This window comes from Triticum dicoccoides, chromosome 5A, assembly GCF_002162155.2.
Source record: "Triticum dicoccoides isolate Atlit2015 ecotype Zavitan chromosome 5A, WEW_v2.0, whole genome shotgun sequence".
Classification (NCBI taxonomy): Eukaryota; Viridiplantae; Streptophyta; class Magnoliopsida; order Poales; family Poaceae; genus Triticum; species Triticum dicoccoides.
This window is the reverse complement of record NC_041388.1, coordinates 438,939,447-438,966,088: the sequence shown is the minus strand read 5'-3', so window position 1 is coordinate 438,966,088 and position 26,642 is coordinate 438,939,447. Positions and strand designations below refer to the sequence as shown.

The 26,642-nt window shown below is 42.7% G+C and overlaps 3 protein-coding genes across 5 annotated transcripts; 1 reads left to right on the top strand and 2 right to left on the bottom strand.

Moving 5' to 3' along the window:
* The first annotated feature begins 2,273 nt into the window (after positions 1-2,273).
* LOC119302168 (FBD-associated F-box protein At1g66320-like) lies at positions 2,274-5,458 on the top strand. 2 transcript variants are annotated; one of them, XM_037579199.1, is made up of 6 exons: positions 2,322-2,426; positions 2,606-2,739; positions 2,814-2,917; positions 3,651-4,481; positions 4,577-4,732; positions 4,813-5,458. In XM_037579199.1, exons 3-6 carry the CDS (start codon positions 2,831-2,833, stop codon positions 5,254-5,256), a joined length of 1,518 nt encoding a protein of 505 aa, XP_037435096.1. In that variant the 5' UTR covers positions 2,322-2,426; positions 2,606-2,739; positions 2,814-2,830; the 3' UTR covers positions 5,257-5,458. The 2 variants fall into 2 exon arrangements, with proteins under 2 accessions (XP_037435095.1, XP_037435096.1); XM_037579198.1 differs by lacking the exon at positions 2,606-2,739 and having other exon boundaries at positions 2,274-2,426.
* A 3,782-nt stretch (positions 5,459-9,240) lies between these two features.
* Positions 9,241-12,711, bottom strand: LOC119302167. 2 transcript variants are annotated; one of them, XR_005147383.1, is made up of 6 exons: positions 11,546-12,480; positions 11,330-11,458; positions 11,161-11,257; positions 10,260-10,472; positions 10,053-10,161; positions 9,241-9,579 (listed from the first exon to the last, which is right to left on the bottom strand). XR_005147383.1 is itself a non-coding variant. In XM_037579197.1 (6 exons), the coding sequence occupies exons 1-6, from the start codon at positions 12,677-12,679 to the stop codon at positions 9,490-9,492; spliced, it is 546 nt and encodes a 181-aa protein (XP_037435094.1). In that variant the 5' UTR covers positions 12,680-12,711; the 3' UTR covers positions 9,260-9,489. The 2 variants fall into 2 exon arrangements, 1 of the variants encoding a protein (XP_037435094.1); XM_037579197.1 differs by lacking the exons at positions 11,161-11,257; positions 11,330-11,458; positions 11,546-12,480 and adding exons at positions 9,938-9,972; positions 12,487-12,711 and having other exon boundaries at positions 9,260-9,579; positions 10,260-10,334; positions 10,429-10,472.
* Positions 12,712-12,747: 36 nt separating this feature from the next.
* LOC119302166 (26S proteasome non-ATPase regulatory subunit 13 homolog B-like) lies at positions 12,748-14,323 on the bottom strand. The gene is made up of 3 exons (XM_037579196.1): positions 13,968-14,323; positions 13,025-13,471; positions 12,748-12,943 (listed from the first exon to the last, which is right to left on the bottom strand). Exons 1-3 carry the CDS (start codon positions 14,091-14,093, stop codon positions 12,776-12,778), a joined length of 741 nt encoding a protein of 246 aa, XP_037435093.1. The 5' UTR covers positions 14,094-14,323; the 3' UTR covers positions 12,748-12,775.
* Between the last annotated feature and the right edge of the window lie 12,319 nt (positions 14,324-26,642).

Below are 26,642 nucleotides of genomic sequence, written 5' to 3'. Positions count from 1 at the left end.
GTATCATTAAAGTTGACGCCGGAACAGTTGAAATACTGGACTCACTACTCAAAGCAAATAGTGACTATAACATCTTGTTTGGGATAGTCAACAGATAATTTCAATCATTATTAACTATATATCTTGGCCTATTTAGTTCGTCATTTCATGATATGAACTATTTAATAACCCCTTTATTCATTTTCTTTGTCGGCGGGCAGGGCTTGGGCAAGGTTCATCAAACAACAGCTGAAATGGTTTCGACCCAAGGTAAGTAATTAAGTAGTACTAGCTAGCTAGCTAGCTGCCATCTCTTTAATTATCATGCTTGATTAATTATTATCTGATCAAATTAAATTCCATTCTTGTAATAAAGGCCCTGAAGCAGGCGCAGGGGACTAATCTGTGTGCATTCTGCATTTGCGAGAACATTCGCATGATGACGTCCGAAAGGAGCAGATCTCAAAGACAGGAATGAGTATGCTTGTCAGAATACTATTCACAATTTTTACACCATTATCGAAATCTAGTCACATAACTAATACACATGCATATTGATCTCCTTCTTAACAGTTCACAGAGGTGCGGGACAAGCTCCTAGAAACGGAGCGCGTAGAAGCACTTCAAGAGGAAATAGCGGGATTTTTGCTCGACCAGATCATAAATCTGAAGGGAGAATACTATTACCCGCTACCGCCCCATCGACCAGGTCATGAACCACTTCCAATTGTCATCGTGCTCCGAAGGCACCAATTAGGCTAATGCCACTGGCTTCGAAGGCAATATGCATATGTATGAGAAATTGTATATAGCTATACATGTGTGTATGTGTGAATTAATATGGTGGTTTGTGAGACATTGATGATACATATATGATTGGTTCTACTAGAAATTCTATATATATATATATATGCATAACGTGTACAATGTGTAGTATCGTAAAATACCAGCAAACGAAAAAGAATTAAAATGAAAAACACAAAATTAAATGAAAAAGAAATCATAAAACCAAAAACCCCCCAAACATTTTAGTACCGGTTGGTGTTACCAACCGATACTAAAGGGCTCCCGGCCCCCGAAACTGGCTCGTGCCACGTGGTTGCCCTTTAGCACCGGTTCGTGCTGAACCGGTACAAAAGGGGGGGCCCTTTAGTGCCGGTTATGGAACCAGCATTAAAGGGCCTTACGAATCGGTGCTATTACCCGGTTCTGCACTAGTGGTCGTCCAATGATCTAATCTTCCAGTCATGGTGTAGTTGGACTCTATGGAAGCTCTTTCATCTTTGTCTAATGCATCCCTGTCCAAGTCGCTCATGGCCACCTGGTCGATGAAATCAAGTCGCTCCTTCTAAAGCGGGAGTTTATTCCGGTTAAGATAGCTCGTTCTCAAAATAGGGTATCACACTGTTTAGCTAATTATGCTTATACGGCTCGTAGTATCATTTGTTGGTTACAACGAGCTCCTCCATTATTCATGATCTTGAATTAGCTGAATTCAATCCTGTTACTATGGAATAAGCTCATTTTTACCCTCGCAAAAAAGAAATTACTTGTCAAAGAAAAAAAATAAAAATAAATGTATCTAGAACTGAAATAATGTTAGATACATCTATTTTTTCAACAAGCATTTCTAGACGGAAGGAGTACTTGTTGGCTATTTTGCTCTAACCTTCTACAAATAAGTATTTTTTCTATAAACTAAAGTAGTGACCTAAAAAAATAAAGTAGTGACCTAAAAATCTTATACTCCCTCCGTCCGAAAATACTTGTCACCAAAATGGATAAAAAGAGATATATCTAGAACTAAATTAAGTCCAAATACATCTCCTTTTATTTATTTTGATGACAAGTATTTTTGGACAAAGGGAGTATTAGTTTACATATGGTTATTGCAAATCTCATCGATGGAAGCTTCCACTCACTCATGTTTGAGCTACTCTGTTCAGAGCTTTTTCTTAGGGTATCCTTCTAAAAAAATCATTTTTTCGAGCAAATTTCAGAGATCTTATCAGCGAAATTAAGGAATACTCGTACTTTCTTTTAAGGGACGTACTTATTTAGGCCTGTTCTTTTTGTAAGGTTATTTAGGCCTGTATTAGAGCCTTGCATTACTGGGCCAACATTCCACCTACTCCCCCGTCTAGCCCAACATTACTAGGCCATTCTTTCTCCACACGAGAAAAAAAACTAGATTCTTTTCTCAGAAAAAAAAGAGAAAAAAAAATCTAGAGTAGGCCATCCCCTAAAAAAGAGCGTATGATTTCTTCATCAAGAAAAAAAAAAGAAAACAAATCTCTCGTAGGCTCGTTCGTCTGCACCGGCGCCGGCAGGGTCTCGTCGGACGACAGGGCCTCAAAAAGGCTCGGAGAGCTACGCCGTCGCCGGTCGCCCCCGCATCGGGTATTCGGCGATGCAAGATCCGCCGCCGACGGGGGAAACCCCAGACAGTACGCCTCCTTCTCCCCCCTTTATCTCTCAACGATCGGTAGTAGATTTGTCCCAGCGTATGCTCAGTTGTTCTTGTTCGCCCCCTTTAGTTTTCCTAGATCCATTCGACGGGGTTAAAAACTGATCTTAGTCGTAGTCTGTTTGTCTAACTCCGCAGCAACGTTTATTCTGGGCGCAGTTTTGTGGGGGAATAGGAGGATAGAGTAGCCTTGCCCTTGAATCCAACAGTTTTCAGCGTGAACGTGGATTTGTCCTTGAAGGAGCGTTGATTTGCCAGGAAATATTCATAGAGATAACGTAAACGAACTGGATGTATGTCAGTTTGCTCGTGAATTGTACCCCACTGTTTTCTGTACTCTCATCAGTCACCATGTGATGTATCCCAGGTGGACCGATTGTTCCAATGTGCAATCCAAAGGGCTCACCCTCCCAGCAAGATGATGATTCTCGAGGTGGCGAAGTGATACGATCATTGGACGACCTTCCAGAGGTATGAACTGGCGACATAGATTGCAAGTAAATCACCATTGTGTGTGCTAGAGGCGTGCACAGATTTGGATTGCAGGGAGATACTGGTCGGCTTTTTCTTGACGAATGAACACCTACAATAGTTATGTTAGGAAGCTGTACCGGTTTTGACTACCTGAGCGCCCGTTTAATGTTTTGTGACTATGCCAAAACACTGAGCACTTGAGTTGTAAGTCTCTAACCTGTTTTCTCCGAGAGAGAAAGTGTATACAGGCTTCAACGAATCGGCTGTCCATTGTCTTTTTCTTAACTGTTCACATTAGATAACTGCTTAATGCTTCCAGTAGTAGTGGAAGCTTGAATTACCCTTTTTTCTGACATAGAATTTTCATTTTTTATTTATTTATACCCTATCCAGATTTACATTTTTTGTTTTCGCTTTGTTGCTATACTTGGTCATTTGTTATACCTAATTGTATCACATTGTATAATATAGCATCATCCTATGGATATCTGAATGTTGACTGACATAAATGCACATACATAATTCTTGTGGACTGCCATATGCCTGTAAGATTGCAATTGTATATTCACACTTCCTCAAAAAGCTCCTATATAGTCCCATTCCATTGGCCGCAATTCCGTCCCAGTGCATGGCCTGTACTATGTAAATGTCTAATACAGCAAGTTTTTGCATATCAGTTTATAAATTTCTTTTGTAACCCTAGTTACTATTCTGCTGTGCCTGTATCCAGGATATCTGCCGACGTATTCATACCCGAATGTCACTGCAAAATGCTGCTCGCTTGGCTTGTGCATCACACACATTTCGGAGATCATGGAGATGCTATCCCAACCTTGACTTACGTCAGAGAACACTAGGTTTGAATGGAGATCACATCAGCAAAGTTGACCATATTCTGCAAAATCACTCGGGCATTGGCATGAAGAAACTAAGGATTGAACTTTTTGACTGCGACAAGGTTGATCCCTGTTATATCAGTAGCTGGCTTCGTGTTGCTGTTACAGCAGGAATTGAAGAACTCACCCTTTATCTGCCCGCTACCCCTGAGGACGAAGCATACTACAGTTTCCCACACTCGCTTTTATTTAATGGGAGTGAAAACTCGATTCGGTATCTTGACATAGGCATCTGTGCTTTTCGTCCCACGGCTGGGCTTGGGCGCTGGAAAAGCTTGGCAATTTTATCTCTGAGTAATGTGCTGATTGCTGACGATGAGCTAGAGGGCCTTCTTTACAATTGTGCTGCATTGGAGCATTTGGGACTCCTGAATTGCCCGGAGATAGTTTGCCTGAAGATACCTTGTCTGCTGCGGCGGCTTAGGGTCCTGAGAGTGTCTTTATGCAGAAATCTTCAAGTGATAGACAGCAATGCTCCAAATATCTCCATTTTTCACTTCTCTGGTAGTTTAGTATCGATTTCATTCGGAAGTGCATTGCAAGTAAAGAATGTACACATGGAGTGTTTAGAATTTGGTCAGTCCAACATTGTCTTGCATGCTCGGACCAAGCTTCTGTCCTATGCACCAAATGTTGAAACACTTGTCATATCATCGCCTAATGAGGTATATTCTGAAAGTTTAGATGAGTATAGACTAGCTATTTGCATATAGTAGCTGACATACCTAGCAATATAATTAATCTGGATATCTTTATGCAGATGACCAGTACACCAACGCTATCTCGCAAATTCCTCCACCTCAAGTACTTGCATATTTCTCTAATTGGAAATGAAGCTATTTCACCAGATTATGATTATCTTTCTCTGGTTTCTTTTCTTGAAGCTTCTCCTCGCCTGGAGACTTTCATCTTGGAAGTAGGTTACTCCCATCTTGCAAGCATACCTAGTGTCTATTGTGGAACTGCTGATGTGAGAATCTTGACTTTTCTATGTAGATACGTCAGCCTTGCATGGAGCATGAGTCAGTTCTTTGGAATGCCCCTCAACTGAGGCGACTACCACAACAGTGCCACACCAGCCTAAAGAGTGTGACGATAGTGGGCTTCAGCTCCGCGAAGAGCTTGGTCGAGTTGACATGCCACATTGTGGAGAACGCGACATCGCTCGAGCGCCTCACCTTGGACACTAGTCATGGCTGTCAGAGTTCTGGAGGGTGTAGCGTCAATATACCTCAGAGAAGGTACTATACGGAGAGTGGTGCCCTCGAGGCGGCCTCACCTTACATGTGCATCCCAATGGGGGAGGATATCATCATGGAGACTGTCAAGGCGCGTTTGGCTATCAGAGTACATGTCACGGGGAAAGTTCCCTCCAGAGTGATGTTAGAAGTCGTGGAGCCTTGCAGTTGGTGCTTCGGTGTTGAAGATGTAGATGCCTGATTAGCATCTGTTGTGCATGTTGAACCATGCCAAATTGTATTGTCTATGACGCGTCGTCTTTTCCAAACCATCAGAATTGCTTGATGATAGTTGTGTGGTTTTCATAGGTTGTACTTTGTTTCTTAAACTATCAGAAGTTCGCTAATGTTCAATCATGCAAAACTATAGTAATGTTTACAGCAGACAGATGAGGTCGGGGAAATGAACTGAAAGCAGGCGGTCGCACAAATTTTTGTTGCTTCTCCATTTCCAGACAGATTAGAGGCCAGCATGTTATTTACTCGTGGTTGTTTTCCAGAAATATTATACTCCCTCCTTACCAAAAATAAGTGTTTCAAATTTGTATAAAGTACAAAGGTGAGACACTTATTTTGGGACGGATGGAATACTAATATGTGCTAGTGATAGTGCGTTGCATTTATCAGCTGCCTTTGAATCTCATTGATTTTGTGCATGCATGACCGATATATAAGTTGAATTCTCCTAGTGGTTTGAGAACAGCAAAGCCTCCTACTAAATTCTCTCTCACAGAGTTGTATTTCTTCCTTCCGTGGAAATCCTGCTGCAGAAATGTTAGTAATGTGCATTTTGTTTTGTGTTCCAACCAATCTCTCTTTGATACTGGAAAACCAGACTTTAGGTGATACTCTGGGTAATACTCCCTCCGTTCCTAAATATTTGTCAGATTTCAACAAATGACTACATACGGAGCAAAATAAGTGAACCTACACTAAAATATGTCTATACATTTATATGTGGTAGTCCATTTGAAATCTCAAAAAATGACAAATATTTAGAAACAATGGGAGTAGTTTCGAGGTTTTTTAATATGCTGAATTGCCATTTTACTCAAAAGGACAAAAAACATGTCCATAGTCAAAGAGAGTTGCCCATGAGTGACGCCATGCTTAAAGGTGGACACGATCCAATATTCCTTGGATAGACCTAAGCAAATGACCATCCAACGATCAACCTTTATTCACTCAGATCAAAGAAATTAGAACATACACTGATACACGAACCGCAAAAGTCTTTAATCTTTATCTTTATCTTTTTTCTTTTTTCTAATATTAAAGGAACGATTGTTTCTCCACTTTTTTCGTCTACAGTCAAAATATTTAGAAACGGTGGGAGTAGTTCCGAGGTTTTTTAATATGCTAAATTGCCATTTTACTCGAAAAGACAAAAAACATGTCCACATTTAAAGCGAGTTACCCGTGAGCGACGCCATGCTTAAAGGTGGACACGATCCAATATTCCTTGGATAGACCTAAGCAAATGATCATCGAACGATCAACCTTTATTCACTCAGATCAAAGAAATTAGAACATACACGAACCACAAAAGTCTCTAATCTTTATCTTTATTCTTTTTTTCTAATGTAATATTAAAGAGACGATAGTTTCTCCACTTTTTTTGTCTAACCAAGATTTCGTACATTGAACCACAAATTTCGTATGTCACGTTGTTCCTTAGTGTTTTTATTTTATTTTTTATATATAAAAAAATTACCCGTGAGCAACGCCATGCTTAAAGGTGGACACGATCCAATATTCCTTGGATAGACCTAAGCAAATGATCATCGAACGATCAACCTTTATTCACTCAGATCAAAGAAATTAGAACATACACGAACCACAAAAGTCTCTAATCTTTATCTTTATTCTTTTTTTCTAATGTAATATTAAAGAGACGATAGTTTCTCCACTTTTTTTGTCTAACCAAGATTTCGTACATTGAACCACAAATTTCGTATGTCACGTTGTTCCTTAGTGTTTTTATTTTATTTTTTATATATAAAAAAATTAACAGCCAAAAGTGAGACAGCATTGAGGGTCGAACAAAAGAGCTTCTGGTTTCAGGGCTAACGTGATAGCCACTCGACCAGATGGAGCTTGATTTTACAATGGCAGCGCTGCTCTATAAATATGTACGGAAAGCTTATGAGTTTCTTTTTGGAAAATCAGCCAAAAAGAGGGGTCGCGTGGGAGGATCGAACAAAGGACCTCCAGGCGACTGGTGGACGTCGTACCCATTTGGCTAGATGGTGTAAAGTGTTTAAAGTAGCGCGGGTCCATAAATACACACTGAATTTGTTTTATTATATACGGTAAATATTTTTAAAATATTTTTTTAACTGGCAACAAAATTACGAACATTTTTATAAGTGAATTTTAAAATACACATTGAAGTTTTTTAGTATACGGTGAATATTTTTCGAATACACACTGAACATTTTATAATATACGGTTATTTTTTTCAAATGCACACTGAGCAAATTTCCTATACACGATGAACATTTTTCATATACAGTAGAGTTTTCAAATGTATGGTGAACCTTTTTTTTCTATACTGTGAACTCTTTTTTTATTGTGTGAACCATTTTTGACAACATGAATAAATTTTGGAATTTTGAACTCTTATTGAAAAGATACGAACATTTTTGAAGAATTCAAATATATGAAAAACTGAAAAAAAAACTCATACAACATTAGTTGGACATAAGGTGCAAATCCCATACATTAACCAACTACGCGAGTCAACTCTTATGGAATAAAATGAGCTACATCGTATTTATACACTACAATAGATGACATTCTTTTCGTCCCAATCCCAAATGTTCGCACTCACACTTGTGCTAGCTTGCAATACTAATTTTTTTTTTGTTATTTTCTTTAAATAATCGTAGGCTCAACTCAGATTGCAACCTGAAAGTATTATGGAATCTAATTATGGCTTCACCAATCAACAATTACTAATAGGATTCAAACAACAATGCTGGCGCCACATATCCAAATTAAGGCAAGTGCACACACAAGTTGAATGTCGTGTTGAAATAGAGGAAATGGACTTGCACAACGCGCGAGGTGGAGTCTTTGAATCATGCTTATTAGGCTAGATGGATGTGATATTATTATTTGTTTCTCCGTTGCAACGCACGGGCATATGTGTTAGTATAACCAAAAGTACATCCAGAATCCTTTGAGTCTCAGCTTTTCCACAAAACTTCTCGCGAAAGAACTGGAGAAGACCAAACCAATACCACGTCTTCTTTTCTTCCGAACTTCAACAAACGCTGTAATTTCCTTTTTTTTCTGTTTCTTATAGGCAAAATGCTGAAATTTCATAAAAAACGCTGGAAATTTCCATTCTTCGCCTAAAGCGACGAGTTGTAGCTATAACAGACTCGCTGGAAATTTACTCCCTCTGATCCCACTCGGGCAGCCCAAGGCTACGAGCGGTTTTAATCTCTAGCTTTCACTGGTTTTGTTTTCGTCTTCACCGCCGGTTTTCACCCATTTTCTTCTACTCCCTTCAATCCATATTAATGACTTGCTTTAGTACAATGTAAAAAAACAGCGTCAATTAATATGGATCAGAGGGAGTAAATTATTTTAGTTTTTTATTTCCCTTTTTATTTGTATTTTTCATTCTGGTTTTTGTTTTCATTCTTTTTAATTTTCTTTTCTTTTTTACTTTAATAACACATGATTATTTATTACTCTATGATTTTATTTTAAAACAATAATTAACATATTTTAAATTTTCATGAGCATTTCATAGATTTATGAAAAAAAAATCCTGAACTATTTTAAAATCCATTGATATTTATTTAAAAATCATAAACATTTTTCAATAATAGGTTGATTAAATCTTTTAAAAATCAGCAGTCGGTTTTTTAAGACCCACGAGTTCACGGTTTTCTAAATGGTCTTGGCTTTCTTCTTAAGAGTGTAGCATGTCTTTTCTTGTGCACGAGAGCCGCATGCAGGCACCCTAATTGGGCCCACTACATCATCCACTTTTAGCACCAGGCGGAGAACACGATTTCCCACCGACGCCACCTCTTTAGACTACTAGTGGTTGGGGCGCGGGCGCGCCGCCTGAGCGAAAGCTGGGCGGTGCCAGGTTGGACGCACCCCTTCCACTTTTCTGTGTGTAGTACTTGTTGTTATTCCATCAGACTCAGGGCACAGGGAGATGAAGTTTCTAACTGAAATAATAAGACAGTTGTGCAAAAGCAACACATTCAGAGAAGTTTCTAACTGAAACAATAAGACAGTTGCACGAATGCAACACATTCAAAGACTGGACTCTTAGAGGTTACATGAACGATGATATAGATGATAAAGCAGAGGCATATTTCCTCACATCATACGATAGAATTAAAAGGTCTCGGAGAAACAGGAAACACGGCACATGGATTCTATGCATAGACGTTGGTTATGGCCGTCAATGGCGCGTCCAGAGGCGATTAACAGCGAGACCACATGGACTCTTGGTGGTCCGGTGCCTCTTCTTTGCAGCCTCAACACGAATATCCTGCAACCTCACCACGAAGAATTATAAGCCGCAACTTCATATGCCCATACAATTTGTAGTTGCTTAAAAAAACAAAGCAAGCAAGTACTCGGGAGTTTTGGTGAAAACACATCTAAACAGAGGTGAAAACTGGCAAACTATACATCCATTTACAACAGAGCAAAAAGAAAGAAAATTACACATGATTAAGTAATATAGACCACTCATGTTGTGAACAAAGAGCAGACTAACTGACAGTGTGGTAACTAAATCATTTCATCCCTGATACTGATTAGATGCCAGTTTCTTTGACTGCCAGTACCTATTGGTAAATTAAACTATTAATCAGAGGAAATACTTAGGCAGCCCAATTACTTACCAGATCATTGTACTTGCACTTCCTAATCAGATCACCTAATAGGAGATACTATTAAGATTATGAAACATATGTTGAAGTATATGGAGTATATCATTTAAGGGAATTGGCTTGTTACCGTATACGTTCTTCTGCTGCTTCCTGTACATGGCAGTCCATATAAGCTTAGCAGGCTTGAGATGGTTGCAGAAATAGCGCTTGCACTTTGAGTTGGACAAAAGGAGGACCTGATTTTGGATACACGCAAAGAATGCGCAGCATAATTTTAGCAAATTTCTACTTATTTAATTCCATTTGCACTAACGATATGGGCATACAAGCTTACTCGAGAGTATGAATGGACCAATCTGATACATCCCCCGGGTATATCTTGGCACCACTGAAACGGCAGAGCCCTGTCCTGTATAAAACACAATTGCAGGCACAAGTAGATAGTGGCTAGCAGTTTCACAAATCTTTAGCGCTCCCACACAACATCAATGATAGTAGCATACTTGAGAACCATCCTCTCTGCCCTGACAAACTCTCAAAGCTCCTCCTACAAATAAAATGCAAAGATATCAACACTTAAAATACCAACGAATATCATCAAGCATTGCCTCTAATAACACAGCTTGAAAGACAAAGCCTTGCAGAATGGTTGTTGCACGACATATTGAAGAGACTAAAAAATTGAACTAAACTACAATGCATCATTATAAGTTTTATTAAACAACATGAACAGCTCATAGGAACAATGTACAGAGCTGGGGACACAGTAAAAATCTCAGGCACAAGAGTACATTAAACATAACCACAACACTCTTGAGACGGACCACTCCTAATTTATCAAAGTCAAAATAGCTATTTATTTTGTCCAATACTACCGACAAGCTAAGCTAGATGGGGCTCTGGAATACCATGAAACATAAAATGTACAATGTCAAGTAATGCACACACATTGCCAGGTCCAACAATTAACCAAAGGCTCAATAGTAATCAACACATACATTTTCTCTTACAAAACGTGGCAAAGAAATTGATGCCAAATTGCACATGGCAGTTTTGTGGGACTTGTGAATTCATTTATCTCTGTACACAGGAGGGAAGAGTCAATTTGTGCCTAGATTTTGCTTTATTTTTCTGCTGAAAGTGTCATGCACATCATCAAAAATAAATTGTGTGGACACATCATGTACTTTTAAAGTCAAACTATTGGAAGAGAACACATGTCTTCGGGGACTCACAAAATTTAGAGAAAACCTTATAAAGCATATATGGTGTTCTTGTTTCTATTTGTGCCTTCAAAATGACAAACCAAATGGATTGTGTCTTGTCTTTACCCTGAAATTGTGTAGTAAGGTTATTACATATTGTTAGTCACTTAAAGAAATATGTACATGTAGTCCGGCTTACTTCTCTTTCCTATTTCTTGTGTGGGTTATGAAACTCATCATCCAAGCAATCAGCCAAACCTGGAGCTTCACAGGAACAAAATAACTACCATTGCTCAGTATAGAAAAGATCGTCAGCACAATTTTCCTCCTACAAATTAACCAAGGGAAAAAGGAATTGTGAACAAATTAGCAGATAAAAAGGATTAACCGAGGGAGAGGGCAAGAAAAAGCATACATATTCAGTCCATGGGGAGAGAAGATTGAAAGGGGGGGTTCTGGAACATGACCTGCAGCTAGTTGTCCTCAAACCTGCAACTAAACCTGGTAATAGTTTGTAATCCAAACTAAACCCAGGCCAAACCATACATGTATAGGTCCAGCGATCAAACCAAACCAGACCAAATTGCAAAAACTACAATCCAAACCAACCCAAACTGTATGTATTTTCAAGCCAAATCCATCCAGACCATTTTCTACATACAGTTTGAACCCAAAGTTTCAAACCATGGGTCACTCAGCAGCAACTGGAACGTTGAACCCCAAACTTAACCTGTACATACAGAACTACGAAAGATACGAGGCACGTACGAACAGCGGCTAGCTTGCTGTGTGCTTGTAGTCTGTGCGTGTGCACCGAAAGAGCAGATGGTGGCGCCGGCCGCGGAGACGCTGGCCATGATCCTGACGGGAGTCTTCCAGTTCCTCATTAGCTTCGTCTCCGTCGGCCACATCGGCAAGGTCGAGCTCACTGCCATCTCCATTGTCAACAGCGTGCATCTCCATTGTCAACAGCGTCATCGAAGGCCTCGGCTCTGAGCTCCTCGTGTTCTGCATGAAGGAGCTGACTTTTGTCACCGGAGATCTCGGTGATGGCGGGGCGGACGCATGCTCATGTGGCTCGTCTGCGACGGCGGCGGCTGCATCTAAACCTAGCGCTGGTCTTGCCTAACGGGGTGAGGTCAAACTGGTCGCTATATTGGTTTTTATCCATGGACTGAAACGGTTTGAGACCAATTTGTCTCCGTCCAGACCAAACCAACCCAATCTATTAATTACAAAAGCCCACACCAAACCAAATTATAATAGGGGCTCAACCCATTTCAGCCAAACCAAAGCAGCCCAACAGCAAAACCAAATTGAAACTATGGTTCTAGACCAAACTATTCACAGGTTTACCTGCAACCAATGATAGATGTTTATTTGTTGCAAACTGTCGTTGCCTCCACCCTCTCCTCAATCCCCTCATCTTCTTGCCCACCCCGCTGCCACACCGTCTTTGTCCATCTTGCTGCACCGCCTCGTGCTCCTCGTGGATCTCGCTGCCACCGATCCCTTGAAAAAATTCAGGCATACAAGGAAAGGCATACATGGATGGATGGACCTGCTAGTCTAATCAGTCGGAGTGGACTTCTTGATTTGGCGTGGAACCGAATCCCACTCACGCCACAACAAACCGTGACAAGAATTATGGCATGGAAGGAGTAAGTAGTAAAGCGTAACCAGACAACAAAGATGAAAGGTACATATAAATTATAAGTATATAAGAACATACAATTGGATGGGCAAGCAACTCCCCGATGTTGTATATGTTGTCACCCAATAAAGCAGCAAGTGAGAGGTCAAATGCCAGGTTCTGCAGGTAATTATTGGAAATCAAAAACAGCAACCATCAAATCTAATTTTTCATGCTGAAGGAGCAGGCAAGCAACAATACCTGTCTGAATGGTTCTAAAAGTGACTCCACTGTTGTGTATGCAAGATAGAGAAGAGCATTTTTATAAAATTCAGAATTGTCTTGACACACTTTATGGTACTGAGAACATAATGAATAATAGGTTGAATGTACTGAAGGATCAACATCGCCCATGCTATCCAAAGTGGTTTTACCCTCGTCTACCAGTTTCTTACACTCCTTTTGATTCCCTTTCTCAAGAAGAAAACTTGCAATCTGCATCTTCACATACAGAATGGGCTCTTCAACCCGTGATTCCTTGGTATCACGCAGCTTCGAAATTACGCCTTCGAGATAGCTTATACCAGCATCTTTATCTGAATACTGGCGTGAAACTACTACCGCGAAGTGAGAAGATTTAAGAAGATTGATCTTGACCTCAAAATCAGAGATGAAATGAGTATACAGCTGAATCAGAGCATCGCCTGCCTATACAAAAGGAAAAGACCACACAGTGGTGATAAGCCCCGTGATATGGAAAGCAATATCTCGAGAAAGCAACCAAATGTAATGCAAGTATTTCAGGAATCATGATGAAACTTTCAGAACAGAAAATGTGGTGCATGTACATCTGTGACATATTACTATATTAGACAACAAAAATATTATGATTATACTTCTTCAGATTTTTGCGCTACTGAACCGAACCAAAGATGTATGTACATCATAATGATCATAAGACTCATGATATTTGTAATACATGAGAAAAATGCTCAATATCTTCATCAGACGACCCGTGAATCAGAGGTCGCATAACATAACGAAGTGCAGGTCGTAACATATATAATTAACAAATCAAAAGAGTGAATTAAGACGCTGGTCTGAACTGAAGCAAGCCAGAACGTTTTGTGCAAGACACCCTAAAGGGACTTGGCACCAGCGAGTTTATCAGCTAGCTTCAGCCAAAGGGAGTCGCATTACCCACCTTTTTTTGGAGGCCAAATCGAGCAGAGGAGGCGGCGGGGGAGAACTGGACCAGGCCCCCTAGGAGGCCCTCGAGTTGCCTCCGCTTCATCTCCTCCACTCGTTGTCGCCGTCGCCGTCGCCGCATAGGCGCTCACTGGAGGAGACCCGCATCGAGGCAGATCATATATAGATCGAAGCCGCCACCGCCATCTTCTCCTCCCTCTAGGCGACGAAGCTGGTGTGGCTGCATGGGAGAGCGGATCCAGTTCCTCTCCCGCTGGCTGGCGATGCTCGTGGCGACGGGTTAGATGGGAGAGGAAACGAGAGAGAGGGAGGTCGCGTGAGTGGGCTGCCTTCGTGGTGAGGATAATTGATGGAAGTTACCGGGGAGGTGTTATCTGGGGGATCCGGCTTGCCCTCTCTCGTGCTCCCATTCGTGCTTCTACTTTATTCTATGGTTGTTTTTTTCTTCTTCTTTTTTCTAATCTAATCATCTCCCTCTTTAGTTTTAAGGGGGTATGGCTAGGTCTTATTTTGTTCCAATCAAATCAAGCCATGTATGTGGGAGCACGGATGGGCATATGTCGAAGGAGCAGGCAAGTCTCATCCTTATCTGGGATGGATGGTAACTACACACCCACCAATCACAGGGACAATATATACGTCGACGTGGCAAGACTCAGCGAGCGCCCCTTGCGCGACTGTTAATGGGTTTCATGCATCCACCCACACATTTTTTATTTTTTATTTTAGCTGTTTGTATTAATTTTTTTCTTTTCTTTTTGAAAAGGAGGTTAAACCTTCGGCCTAGTATCGGCCACGGTAAAGGTCATTAAAATAAATCATTTAGTGGGGATGAGTCTTTTAGGTATATAGGATGTGGAGTGCGCCGCTGTTGCATACGATCAGTGGGCTCACGTGACCATAGTCTAGGTGGTGGTGGCTGGAGATTAGTTGCTGCTAAGGAGCGCGTTGTTAACATCTCCGCCACTAAGCTCGATTAGTTCCCTACTCTAGAGTTGGTATGATCCCTCTCTTGCTTGCAAGGTCTTCGTGGTGGTGAAGATGGAGCGGGAGGGAGATGGAGGTCCAGCCCAGGAAAAAGCTAATCTCTGATGGCTGCTTGGGAGTGGCTATGGCACCTGCTCCACCGTTCGTTTGCATGCCATTGAATCCGAAGGCTGAAGTGCAACCTTTCTTCTTGCTCCCGACCAAGATGCCAGATGGGAAGCATTGCATCTTCACCATGGAGTTTATGTCATGGTTCCATGTAGGCTTCTTTGTTTTCAAGTGGTAGTGTGCCAACAACAACGAGGTTGTGCGTGTGAGGAAGATGTTATGAACTCAATCACATTTTCCATTGGTTTGTTGGGGTTCTATTTGTAAAAATAAAAGGACTAGTTTTATATTTCCCTTTAGTTTTTGATCATTTTTGCAAAATATATTGTGTACCACTGATGTGTTATTAATGGAGCACAGTGGTCCTTTGGATACCAGTAGTCCTGAATCTTGAATATATGGGATTTTTCATAAGGAATGACTTTAGAGGTGACATGAAGGCCCTCAGTAAAATCACATGGCAATTTTTTAAGGAAAGCCATCATAGCGCTTTATCAATTATAAAAAAACTTACATCATTTGATATCGCATTAAGAATAAAACCAGGTAGGTCCACATGCCAAACAATCAATAGAGGTACCTCTTCATTATAGGAAAGAATATGTACCGCCATATTACTTTTCCTAGGACAATGATCATAAATAATGGAACTAAAGCCTTGAGCTAAACTGATACATTCCTCATAATCGCTACCGTTGGACCAAGAGAATTACCATAGTTCTTCATAACTTCAACGACCTCTGAATATACCCGTTGACAATCATTCTATTGCATGTAGATTGACCAGCTAGGATAAGGCCATCTTAAAGCGCTCATGCTTCCACCGTTGGAGTGTCAACAACATGCTCAATGCCACATGCGCTAGCCAATATGAACATACCATGATCGTCGTGGGTAAAAGCTTCTATTGCACACACATATCATTCTCAATGGAGAAGGCAACATTAGTATTGAGTTTAACAAAACCTTCATGTGGGCACTCCCAGCCATGGTGACGTCTACTCATGGACGGTTCGGTTGCGTCTACTTATGGACGGTTTGGCAGCTCTGACGTAGTTGGTGTTAATCGTTGCCATTTCTTTACCATACTGAGTGAAATACTAGACAATCTCCCCATGATCAACCTTGCGATGTTTCCACCATGCATACCAACAAGCAGTGATAAGTCCTTCGATCCCACACCAGGAAGGGGGGAGTTGTCGAGTCGTGTTGCCTTTTAAAAAACATAGTACAGACGCGGATGCTGACATACACAGATATACTCACCCATATGAACACAAACATGCACAACCTACCCCTATGAGCACCTTCAAGAGACCGAGCCGGTGGGTCTTGAGATTGACAAAGTCACCACACGCACCTTGCTACCTACGGGAATCGTCGTCTCCCACTAAAGGAATATTCCACCTTTATGAGACACCAAAGTGTCAAACTTCATTGATTCTTGTTGCCTGAGTAGAGCTTCAAGGATACCATGGATACTACTACCAAAACTAGAGATTCATGATTCAACACCAAGGTTCTCATGAATTTTTGCAACTCTTGAACATTTGAAACATGCATGCAATATCCTCACAATTAATCTTGCACAAAGGGCATAGGCTATTGGGGATGATATATCTGTTAGCTAAGATACCCTTAGAAGGATAGCTCCATGAAACATTCTCCTACATGAGATATTTACTTTCAGCGCTACCTTCAATCTCCGTACCTGCTGAAGGAAATATGCCCTAGAGGCAATAATAAAGTTGTTATTTATATTTCCTTATATCATGATAAATGTTTATTATTCATGCTAGAATTGTATTAACCGGAAACTTAGTACATGTGTGAATACATAGACAAACAGAGTGTCACTAGTATGCCTCTACTTGACTAGCTCGTTAATCAAAGATGGTTAAGTTTCCTAACCATGGACAAGAGTTGTCATTTGATGAACGGGATCACATCATTAGAGAATGATGTGATTGACTTGACCCATTCGTTAGCTTAGCACTATGATCGTTTAGTTTATTGCTATTGCTTTCTTCATAACTTATTGAAAGTGCTAGTGATCGACTAGAGGGGGGGGTGAATAGGCGATTTTTATGGAAGTCTTCAAAACATGTAAGTTTCAAAGACAAACGATAGAAATAAACCTATTACCATATAGCGAAAGATAGACTACACTAGGCAAACCATAGTCAAGTATTCAATGAAGTGAAAGCACAATGACTAATAGCAGCTAGTTAGTAAGGATCAGGTAGGAAGATATTGTGAAGCCAATCAGAACAAGTAATCACTCAGTGAAGCCAAATGGTGATGCAATCGTACAATGACTTCACAAGGACCAACAGTAAGTAAAGGGAAGGGAAGGATGAAACCAGTGACTCGTTGAAGACAATGATTTGTTGGACCAGTTCCAGTTGCTGTGACAACTGTACGTCTGGTTAGGGAGGCTGAGATTCAACTCAGAAGACCTCGTCTTCACCTTATTCCCCTTGAGCTAAGGACACCCAGTCCTCGCCCAATCACTCTAGTAAGTCTTCAAGGTAGACTTCCAAACCTTCACAGACTTCGTTCACCGGCGATCCACAATGACTCTTGGATGCTCAAAACGCGACGCCTAACCGGCTGGAGGATTCACAGTCCTCAAGTGTAATAAGTCTTCAGATCACACAGACAAGAAGACTTAAGTGATGCATAACACTCTTTGGCTCTGGGTGTTTAGGTCTTTATCCTCGCAAGGAATTCTCTCTCAAAAGCTTCGAGGTGGGTTGCTCTCAAACGACAAAAGTCGTACTCTAACTCTGAGCAGCCAACCGTTTATGGTTGTAGGGGGTGGGCTATTTATAGCCACTAGGCAACCCGACCTGATTTGTCCGAAATGACCCTGGGTCACTAAGGAACTGACACGTGTTCCAACGGTCAGATTTCAAACACACAAGACAACTTTACTTGGGCTACAAGCAAAGCTGACTTACCCAACTCTGGACAAGATTTGCTCTCATAGTCTTCACTCGAAGACATAGGATTTTGGTTAAGCATCACTTCAGTCATTCTAACTGGTTCTCTTGGACCCCACTTAACAGTACGGTGGTTCCTATGACTCAACAAAGAAGAAAAAGAACTACGAAAGATCTAAGTCTTCGCGCTCCATAGTCTTCATGCGATGTCTTCTCTTGTCATAGTCTTCAATGTGAATGTCTTCACATACCACCTTAGTCTTCAATGTCTTCTTACATTTTTAGGGGTCATCTCTGGTAGGAAAACCGAATCAATGAGGGTCTTCTACCTGTGTTATCCTGCAATTCTCACAAACACATTAGTCCCTCAACTAGGTTTGTCGTCAATACTCCAAAACCAACTAGGGGTGGCACTAGATGCACTTACAATCTCCCCCCTTTTTGGTGATTGATGACAAACTAGTTGAAGTTTTCAACGGGGAATATAATATGTGAAATTGTAAAGGATAAGGAATTGTCTTCATAAGTTGCAAGGGCTCCCCCTGAAGATGTGCATATAAGTAATTTGCTTTTGGAATGCAAATGCACATGGCAGGTTGTACTCGTGGAGATCCTCTTCAACTTATGATGACAATTCATTATGCATGAGAAGGTATGTGAAGATAATGACATGCATAATGGAAAATGGACGTCTGCAAAAATGATCTAAGTGCGGAATTTATCGTCGCACATGCGGAATTTATCATCGCATCACGAAGTAGCAAATAAGTAGCAGACGACCATCGAGTTTAGGTGTTACAACTCGAAGAATCAAAAGTATCAAAATGAGAGTTGTAAACACGAGGCAAAATATAAAGCAACCACCCATGTGGACCCGCTTGAAGACTATCAAACTCATATGCTTCTCCCCCTTTTGTCAGTAAGGACCAAAAAGGTTTGAAGACATAGAGCATCTACTCGTTCCCATGAAGAGTAGGTGAAGCAGCAGGGTCGTCGGTGGTGTTCGGCGGTGCAGAAGAACTTGGAGCAGGGTCGAAGCATGCTGAAGGAGGTGGCGGTGAACTAGCATCGTCTTCATCCTCGATCACTCTGGCATTCACAGTTGCCGCGGAGGAAGAGAACTCAGAGTCTTCAAGAGACGGAGTTCTTCGCAGTACAGTCCTTCTTGGAGGTGTCGAGTCAAACTTGAAACGTTCAGAGAAGCCATCCTCTTGAAGATCATCTTCGAAACACATAAGCGTCAGCCCTTTCCATGTATGCCGACAGGTTTCATGGGCAACAAAGGCATTCTTGGTGGTAAGATTGTGAATGCGGTTGACATCCACCAAGAGGCTTTGCATTTGGCGCTTCAGCCAGTCATGATGCCTATCCTATTTCTGATGAAGGGCAACCAGAAGCTCTCGGTCAATGAGAACACGAGATCGCTTCTTGGGCCGTTGGGCAATGGTGCTTTCAGTGGCTTCAGTGAGGGCACGATGAGGTGCACATGTAGTACCAGCCAGAGGATAAACACGAGTGACTGCTTCAACTCCTTCAATGTTTTGAGAGAAGCTTTGATGCTCAGCATTCTGAAGACTAAGAGGCTCCTTGGCAGGCTCTGGATAGATGGCTTCAACGGACATATCAATGTCAGGCAGAAAGATCTGATGATTGCGAGCAGAAGGCTGATATGAGACAATTGAGTGTAGTTTGATTAGCCGCATTATCCATGGAGCGTAAAACTTCAAGCCAAAAAGATCAGATCCTGATGCAGCAAGTTGGCGGATGAAGAAGTCTTGTGCATTGAAGAATTTTCCATGAAGAATATAAAAGACCAAAGTCTTCATTGCACCTTCCAGCTTTGCATGTGGAGAATGTCCTTTGGTGGGCCAGAGAGTTCGCCTTATAATGTGATAGATAGTGCGTGGTAGATACTCAAGGTCTTCAACAAAGAACTCCTTAGGATATGCAGCATCTGGAGGAAAAGGCTTCATCATGCTAAGCATCTGACTCATGTTCGGTTCAGGCTTCTGAAAGATGCTCTCCAGAGCTGCACTGTGAATCTGACAACCAGGTTCATAAAGATCTCCAGGAGTGGGCAGCCCGATGAGCTCAATGATATCAAAGGCTTTGGCTTCATGATGAACATTGCCGGTCATCCACTCAAGGACCCAAGTCTTCAGATCTCTGTTGTAGCCACGAATGTGAAGAGTGGCATATAATTGGAGCAACAACTCTTTGTTCTAGTGCTCTTGGTCGGTGACGAAAGGCAACAGTCCAGACTCTTTGAAGCAATCCAGAGCTTCTTCCAAGCAAGGCAGACCAGTTATGGCTTCAGTGTCAAGACGCATATGAGGGAAAATGCGACCTTGATTGTACAGAATGCATGAGTAATAACTTCGCTGCGGATAGCTCCAGAACCGATCAGAAGATATTCTTTCCCTTGAGTAGGGGTTCTTGGCGCTATTGAAGAAGGTGTTGTCTGCTTTGAAGCCGTTGACATTAAAGGATCCGGGTGCTGATGCAGGACCTGAAAACCTGGGCAACCTTGGCATTGGCTTCTGTACCTGAGGCCTGTGCTCAACGTGATAGTCAAACTGAGGACCAGCAGCAGGCGCAGGAGCAGTAGCATCATTGGCTTCACTGACTTCTGGCACATTGGTTGGTGCAGGCTCCACATTTGCTTCAGCCATGACAACGTCATTGGCTTCATTTGTGTTAGTGGTGGAAGCCTCAAGATTCTCAACCTCCACTTAATGAGCTGGAGGGTCGGGCATAGACACGTTCTCCTCGAGAACAACTTCTTCAGTAATGGGGGGAGTAGGGACACGTTCTTCTTCTTGTGTGTCGTCGGCTGATGCACCCGGAATGTCTTCAGCAGCTTTAGCCTCAGACTCGGAGACATTCACAGTAGGAGTGGCATCTGGAAACACTTGACGTGCAACAGATTGGTGGGGCACTTCTCCTTCTGGAACGCTCGAAAGAGGGACTTGAGACCTTGGTCCTTTGCGAAGCCTGCGTAACGCTGGCGACGCCTCTGGAGACGGAGTTGGCTGGGCCTCAAAGTCATCTTCTTCTTCTTGCCGAGGTGGTGTGACTTGTTGTTGTGGGTGATCAGCCCATGATGCATCCTGAGCAATTGGCGTTAGAGGACGACCAATGCTGACGAGTTCACTGTGCGTAAGCACAGGCGATGATACCAAGTTGTGCTCGATCTGAGGAAGAACTACATCATCTTTAACATTGTCATGGTGACCAATGTCTTCAGCATCAGTGAGATCAGCTGCTGGAATGTCTTCAGCTTCATGAGCCTCTATGGAAGCAGGCTCATGGATAGTCAGTTGGCGCTCTTGATGTTCAGCTGCAGGGCGAACCATGGAGATAGGTTCAACAACTAAGGGCTCTGTGGGAGCAGCCCGATCCTTCTTGGTCTTGCGCTTCTTCTTGTAGGGAGCAGCATCAGAAGCTTCAGGATGTTTCCTCTTTCTCGCTTCAGCCTCAGCAGTCCTCGTCTTCTTCAGTTCTGAAGCGGTTGACCTGACCTTTGGCTTCGAGCCAGTCATGCTGGCTGGGAAGACAATGGGATGTGCTTCCTGCCTTGGTGCTTCGGGTTCGGCCACATCTGGCTTCTTCTTCTTCTTCTTTGCAGCCATCCTGGGGTCGATGCCAGGATGACCAAGGGCCTTGCGCTTCTCAGCCTCATTGTAGACTTGCACACACTTGTCAGCCAGGCTCTTCATGCGCTCACGAGAACCTTGAGCTTCTTCACGCTTCTTGAGAAAGGCTTCTTTGAGCTCGTGTAGCATGATCTTGAAATTTTTGACCTCTTGCACGCTGAGCTTGGCCATGTGCTTCTTGAACTAAGCTTTCTCAAAGTCGATATTTTGTTTCAGTTCAACGATGCGCTGAGCTAGAGCTAGCTCTGAAGCAATGGCGCCATGTAAGGCGACGCTGAGGCCAATTGGAAGTTGCAGATCTTCAAAGCTGAGGTTGGGCGTGTCAAACCACTCATCAATGAAGTTGTGGATGATTGCCACGTCAAAGAGAGGCAAATCATTGAAGATTTCTGCTTCTTCTTTGCTCTTGATCAGTTGCTCAAGAGCATCATCTGCAAGATCTTCATCGCTGGACAGATCAATAGCGTCGTTGCGCAGAAGAGCAGCAGCAGTCAGTTCTTGGCTGGTGTGTTGCAAAGGCATCTTGACTCTTGAGGGCTTGGAGATGCGTGACAAATCTTCAGACTGCACACTGTCTTCAGGAGGTGCAGTAGCCAATGGCTTCGCCCGTGAGATTTTTGGTGCTGAGGCAGGCTTTGAAGCTTTAGGCTGCTTCAGTTTCTTTGGCTTCGGCGGTGCAGGCGCTTCATCAGATTCAGCGTCATCTGCAGGCTCATCCACGGCTGTCCCTTGAACCATGATATGAGTGATGAGACCTTCCAGGTTGTAGAAGGGCCCAACAAGATTGGGTTCAACTTCGCGGGTGCCATCGGCACGGGGAGCAGAGGGACCAAGATTGAAGTCTAGTCCCAATGACTTCTTGTTCTGCTTCGTCGAATTCTGGGCAAACTGGAAGTTGCGCTTGAACAGATTTCTGTACAGGATGTCTCCCCATGGTCGCTTGATGGCATTCTTCTCAGCACATTCCTTGGTCACAAACCTGTACTTGAACCACTGTTCTGCCCAATATCGTCGAATTCATTGGATTCATGTCTTGCGCTGATTGTAATCTGTAAATGCATCTAGTGCCATCCCTAGTTGGTTTTGGAGTATTGACGACAAACCTAGTTGAGGGACTAATGTGTTTGTGAGAATTGCAGGATAACACAGGTAGAAGTCCCTCATTGATTCGATTTTCCTACCAGAGATGACCCCTAAAAATGTATGAAGACATTGATGTCAAAGGTGGTATATGAAGATATTCACATTGAAGACTATGACAAGAGAAGACATCGCATGAAGCCTATGGAGCTCGAAGACTTAGGTCTTTCATAGTTCTTTTTCTTCTTTGTTGAGTCATAGGAACCACCGTACTGTTAAGTGGGGTCCAAGAGAACCAGTCAGAATGATTGAAGTGATGCTTAACCAAAACCTATGTCTTCGAGTGAAGACTATGAGAGCAAATCTTGTCCAGAGTCGGACAAGTCAGCTTTGCTTGTAGCCCAAGTAAAGTTGCCGTGTGTGTTTGAAATCTGACCGTAGGAACACGTGTCAGTTCCTTAGTGACCCAGGGTCATTTCAGACAAATCAGGTCGGTTTGCCCAGTGGCTATAAATAGCCCACCCCCTACAACCATAAATGGTTAGCTGCTCAGAGTTAGAGTACGACTTTTGTCGTTTGAGAGCAACCCACCTTGAAGCCTTTGAGAGAGAATTCCTTGCGAGGATAAAGCCCTAACCACCCAGAGCCAAAAGTGTTAGGCATCACTTAAGTCTTCTTGTCTGTGTGATCTGAAGACTTATTACACTTGAGGACTGTGAATCCTCCAGCCGGTTAGGCGTCACGTTCTGAGCATCCAAAAGACATTGTGGATCGCCGGTGAACGAAGTCTGTGAAGGTTTGGGAGTCTACCTTGAAGACTTACCAGAGTGATTGGGCGAGGTCTGTGTGACCTTAGCTCAAGGGGAATACGGTGAGGACTGGGTGTCCTGAGCTGCGTGTTCAGGACTGGGTGTCCGGGACTGTGTGTCCTCAGGTTTAAATACCTAGCCACCCTAACCAGACGTACAGTTGTCACAACAACTAGAACTGGTCCAACAAATCATTGTCTTCAATGAGTCACTGGTTTCATCCTTCCCTTCCCTTTACTTACTGTTGGTCCTGGTGAAGTCATTGTATGATTGCACTATCTTCTGTCTTCACTGAGTGACTTCTTGTTCTGATCGGCTTCATAATATCTTCCTACCTGATCCTTACTACCTAGCTGCTATTAGTCATTGTGCTTTCACTTCATTGAATACTTGACTATGGTTTGCCTAGTGTAGTCTACCTTCCGCTGCATGGTAATAGGTTTATCTCTATCGTTTGTCTTCGAAACTTCCACGTTTTGAAGACTTTCATAAAAATCGCCTATTCACCCCCCCTCTAGTCGATATAACGCACTTTCAATTGGTATCAAAGCAAGGTACTCCCTTGTTCTGTGTGATTCGGTTTAACCACCTGGAGTTTTAGCTATGTCGACTGCAGGGATAATTAAAGTCTCCGCTGCGTGCCCCGTCTTCGATGGAACTGAATATCCCTACTGGAAGAATAAGATGCGCATGCATCTTGAAGCCATTGACGTCGACCTATGGTATGTCATCAAGAACGGCGTTCCCAAGGCTGGAGAAGGTGTCACTGCTGCTGATGTCAAGAAGTTCATTCAACTGGACTCTACTGCCAAGAATATCATCTGTGGTCATCTGACCAAAGGACAGTATGGCCGTGTGAGTACTTTGGAAACATCTAAGCGAGTCTGGGACTGGCTCTCCAAGGTCAACGAAGGCGTCTCAACCCAGAGAGATCAGAGAATTAGTGTCCTTCACAACCTCTTCAACCGCTTCAAGAGAAATGACAATGAGAATGTCTAGCTCATGTTTGATCGACTCACTGACATCACAAATGAGCTTCAAGCCCTTGGCGCTACTGAGATCACCAAGCATGAAGTCGTCAAGACACTACTGAGATCACTTGACAGTTCGTTTGACACCCTAGCCCTGATGATTCAAGACGTCCTGATTTCAAGACACTCGATCCGTCTGACATACTTGAGAGGCTCAACACACATGAGTTTCAGCTTTCTGAGAAAAGAGATATCTACGGTCCAAACTATGGGCGAACTCGTGCCTTGAAGGAAAAAGCATCTGAAGAAGAATCTGACAACAGTTCTGATGATCCTGAAGACATTGGAAAGGAACTTGCTATGCTTGTGAAGAAGTTCCAAAAATTCACCAAGAAGAAAGGCTTCAGAAAGTCTTCACGAGCAATCTCAAGGAATGATGAAGCTTCTGCTCATGACTACAAGAAAAGATCATGCCACAAGTGCAAGAAACCTGGCCACTACATCTCTAAGTGTCCACAGTGGGACAATGAGAACAAGAAGAAGAAGAAGAGCAAGGAGTATGACTCCGACGACAAGAAGAAGAAGAAATACTCAAAATCTTCTTCCAAGTATTCCTCCAAGTCTTCATCACACAAGAAGAGCTCATCTGGCAAGGCACGTGCATTTGTTGGCAAGGAAATGGATTCAGAGGAGGAGTCCGCTTCTGAGGAGGCGGAGGTGGAGTCTGAGGAGGAGTCCGATTCTGGCGTTGCGAGTCTGGCTACAGCATACGTTGCCAAGTCCATCTTCAACACCGAAGACAATGACTCCATCACCGACACCTATGCAAATGACAAGGACTACTCCGCTCCTACCTACTGCTTCATGGCACGCGGTGCCAAGGTAAACACACGCACTACTCACTATCAAACATCTAGTGACAATGACTCTGACTGTGGTTCCAAACCCAGCTACAAAACACTCGCTAAAATTGCAACTGAACAACAGAAAACCATGGAACACATTCAAAAACTGTTAGACAAAAGCGATGATCTGTTAGACGCTGAGATGACTCGATCTCAGTCCTTAATTGAAGACATAAAAAATCTTCACGTTAAGTATGAGGAACTTGAAAGTCGTCATGAAACGCTCTCAACAGCTCATGAAAGGCTTTCCTATGATTATCTTCAAAGGAAGCAAGATCTTGAGAAATTGAGAGCGGCTCTTGAAGATCTTTAGAAAGAAAACGAGTCGCTTCGCGCCAAACAGATCAGTTCAGCTTAGGAAGGATTTGAACCACCATGTCTTAAATGCATTGAGTGTGATAATGCTACTTCTGTTGCTGAATGTTCTACTTCTACTACTGTTGCAATATCTTCAACTGTTGATGTGGGAACTAACCCCTCTGCTGAGGATACCTGTAACACCCCGGATGTAACTTTCCCAACTTGTACTCCAACTCTTGCCGTTTCCGGTGTTAAGTTATTTTATTTTCTCGAGTTCGGGTTTTTGTCTCCGTGTGTTGTTGTCATTGTCATGCATCTCATATCATGTCATCATGTGCATTGCATTTGCATACGTGTTCATCTCATGCATTCGAGCATTTTCCCCGTTGTCCATTTTGCATTCCGGCGCTTCGTTCTCCTCCGGTGGTCATTTCTAGCTTTCTTTCGTGTGTGGGGTTTAAACATTTCCGGATTGGACCGAGATTTGCCAAGCGGCCTTGGTTTACTACCGGTAGACCGCCTGTCAAGTTTCGTATCATTTGGACTTCGTTTGATACTCCAACGGTTAACTGAGGGACCGAAAAGGCCTCGTGTGTGTTGCAGCCCAACACCCCTCCAATTTGGCCCAAAACCCACCAAAACCCTCTCCTTCATCTAAAGCGTTCGATCACAATCGCGTGGCCGAAAACCGCACCTCATTTGGACTCTCCTAGCTCCCTCTATGCCTATATATACCTCCCCCTTCTAATAATCCCGGATCCCCTCTTTCTCTAACCCTAGACCCACTCGTCATGCGTGCCGCCGGACAAATTAGCCATCGATGGACACGTCCGAATCCCGCCGCTGCCGCCACGTGGCATCACGCCATTCACCCGCGCCAGGTCCCCAGATCGCTGCGCCGCCCGGGCC

What these genes read in the sequence shown, in the direction of transcription:
- LOC119302166 (XM_037579196.1), bottom strand. Translation starts at nt 14,093, where the DNA reads ATGCGGCGACGGCGACGGCGACAACGAGTGGAGGAGATGAAGCGGAGG. An exon ending in GATTTGGCCTCCAAAAAAAG is followed by an intron (nt 13,472 to 13,967) that starts GTGGGTAATGCG and finishes CCTTTTGTATAG; the next exon opens with GCAGGCGATGCTCTGATTCA. An exon ending in TTTTAGAACCATTCAGACAG is followed by an intron (nt 12,944 to 13,024) that starts GTATTGTTGCTT and finishes AATTACCTGCAG; the next exon opens with AACCTGGCATTTGACCTCTC.
- LOC119302167 (XM_037579197.1), bottom strand. Translation starts at nt 12,679, where the DNA reads ATGTATGCCTTTCCTTGTATGCCTGAATTTTTTCAAGGGATCGGTGGC. An exon ending in ACATCTATCATTGGTTGCAG is followed by an intron (nt 10,473 to 12,486) that starts GTAAACCTGTGA and finishes TTTTATTTGTAG; the next exon opens with GAGGAGCTTTGAGAGTTTGT. An exon ending in GCAGCAGAAGAACGTATACG is followed by an intron (nt 9,973 to 10,052) that starts GTAACAAGCCAA and finishes ATCTCCTATTAG; the next exon opens with GTGATCTGATTAGGAAGTGC.
- LOC119302168 (XM_037579198.1), top strand. Translation starts at nt 2,390, where the DNA reads ATGCAAGATCCGCCGCCGACGGGGGAAACCCCAGACA. An exon ending in CATTGGACGACCTTCCAGAG is followed by an intron (nt 2,918 to 3,650) that starts GTATGAACTGGC and finishes GCCTGTATCCAG; the next exon opens with GATATCTGCCGACGTATTCA. An exon ending in TGGAGACTTTCATCTTGGAA is followed by an intron (nt 4,733 to 4,812) that starts GTAGGTTACTCC and finishes TTTTCTATGTAG; the next exon opens with ATACGTCAGCCTTGCATGGA.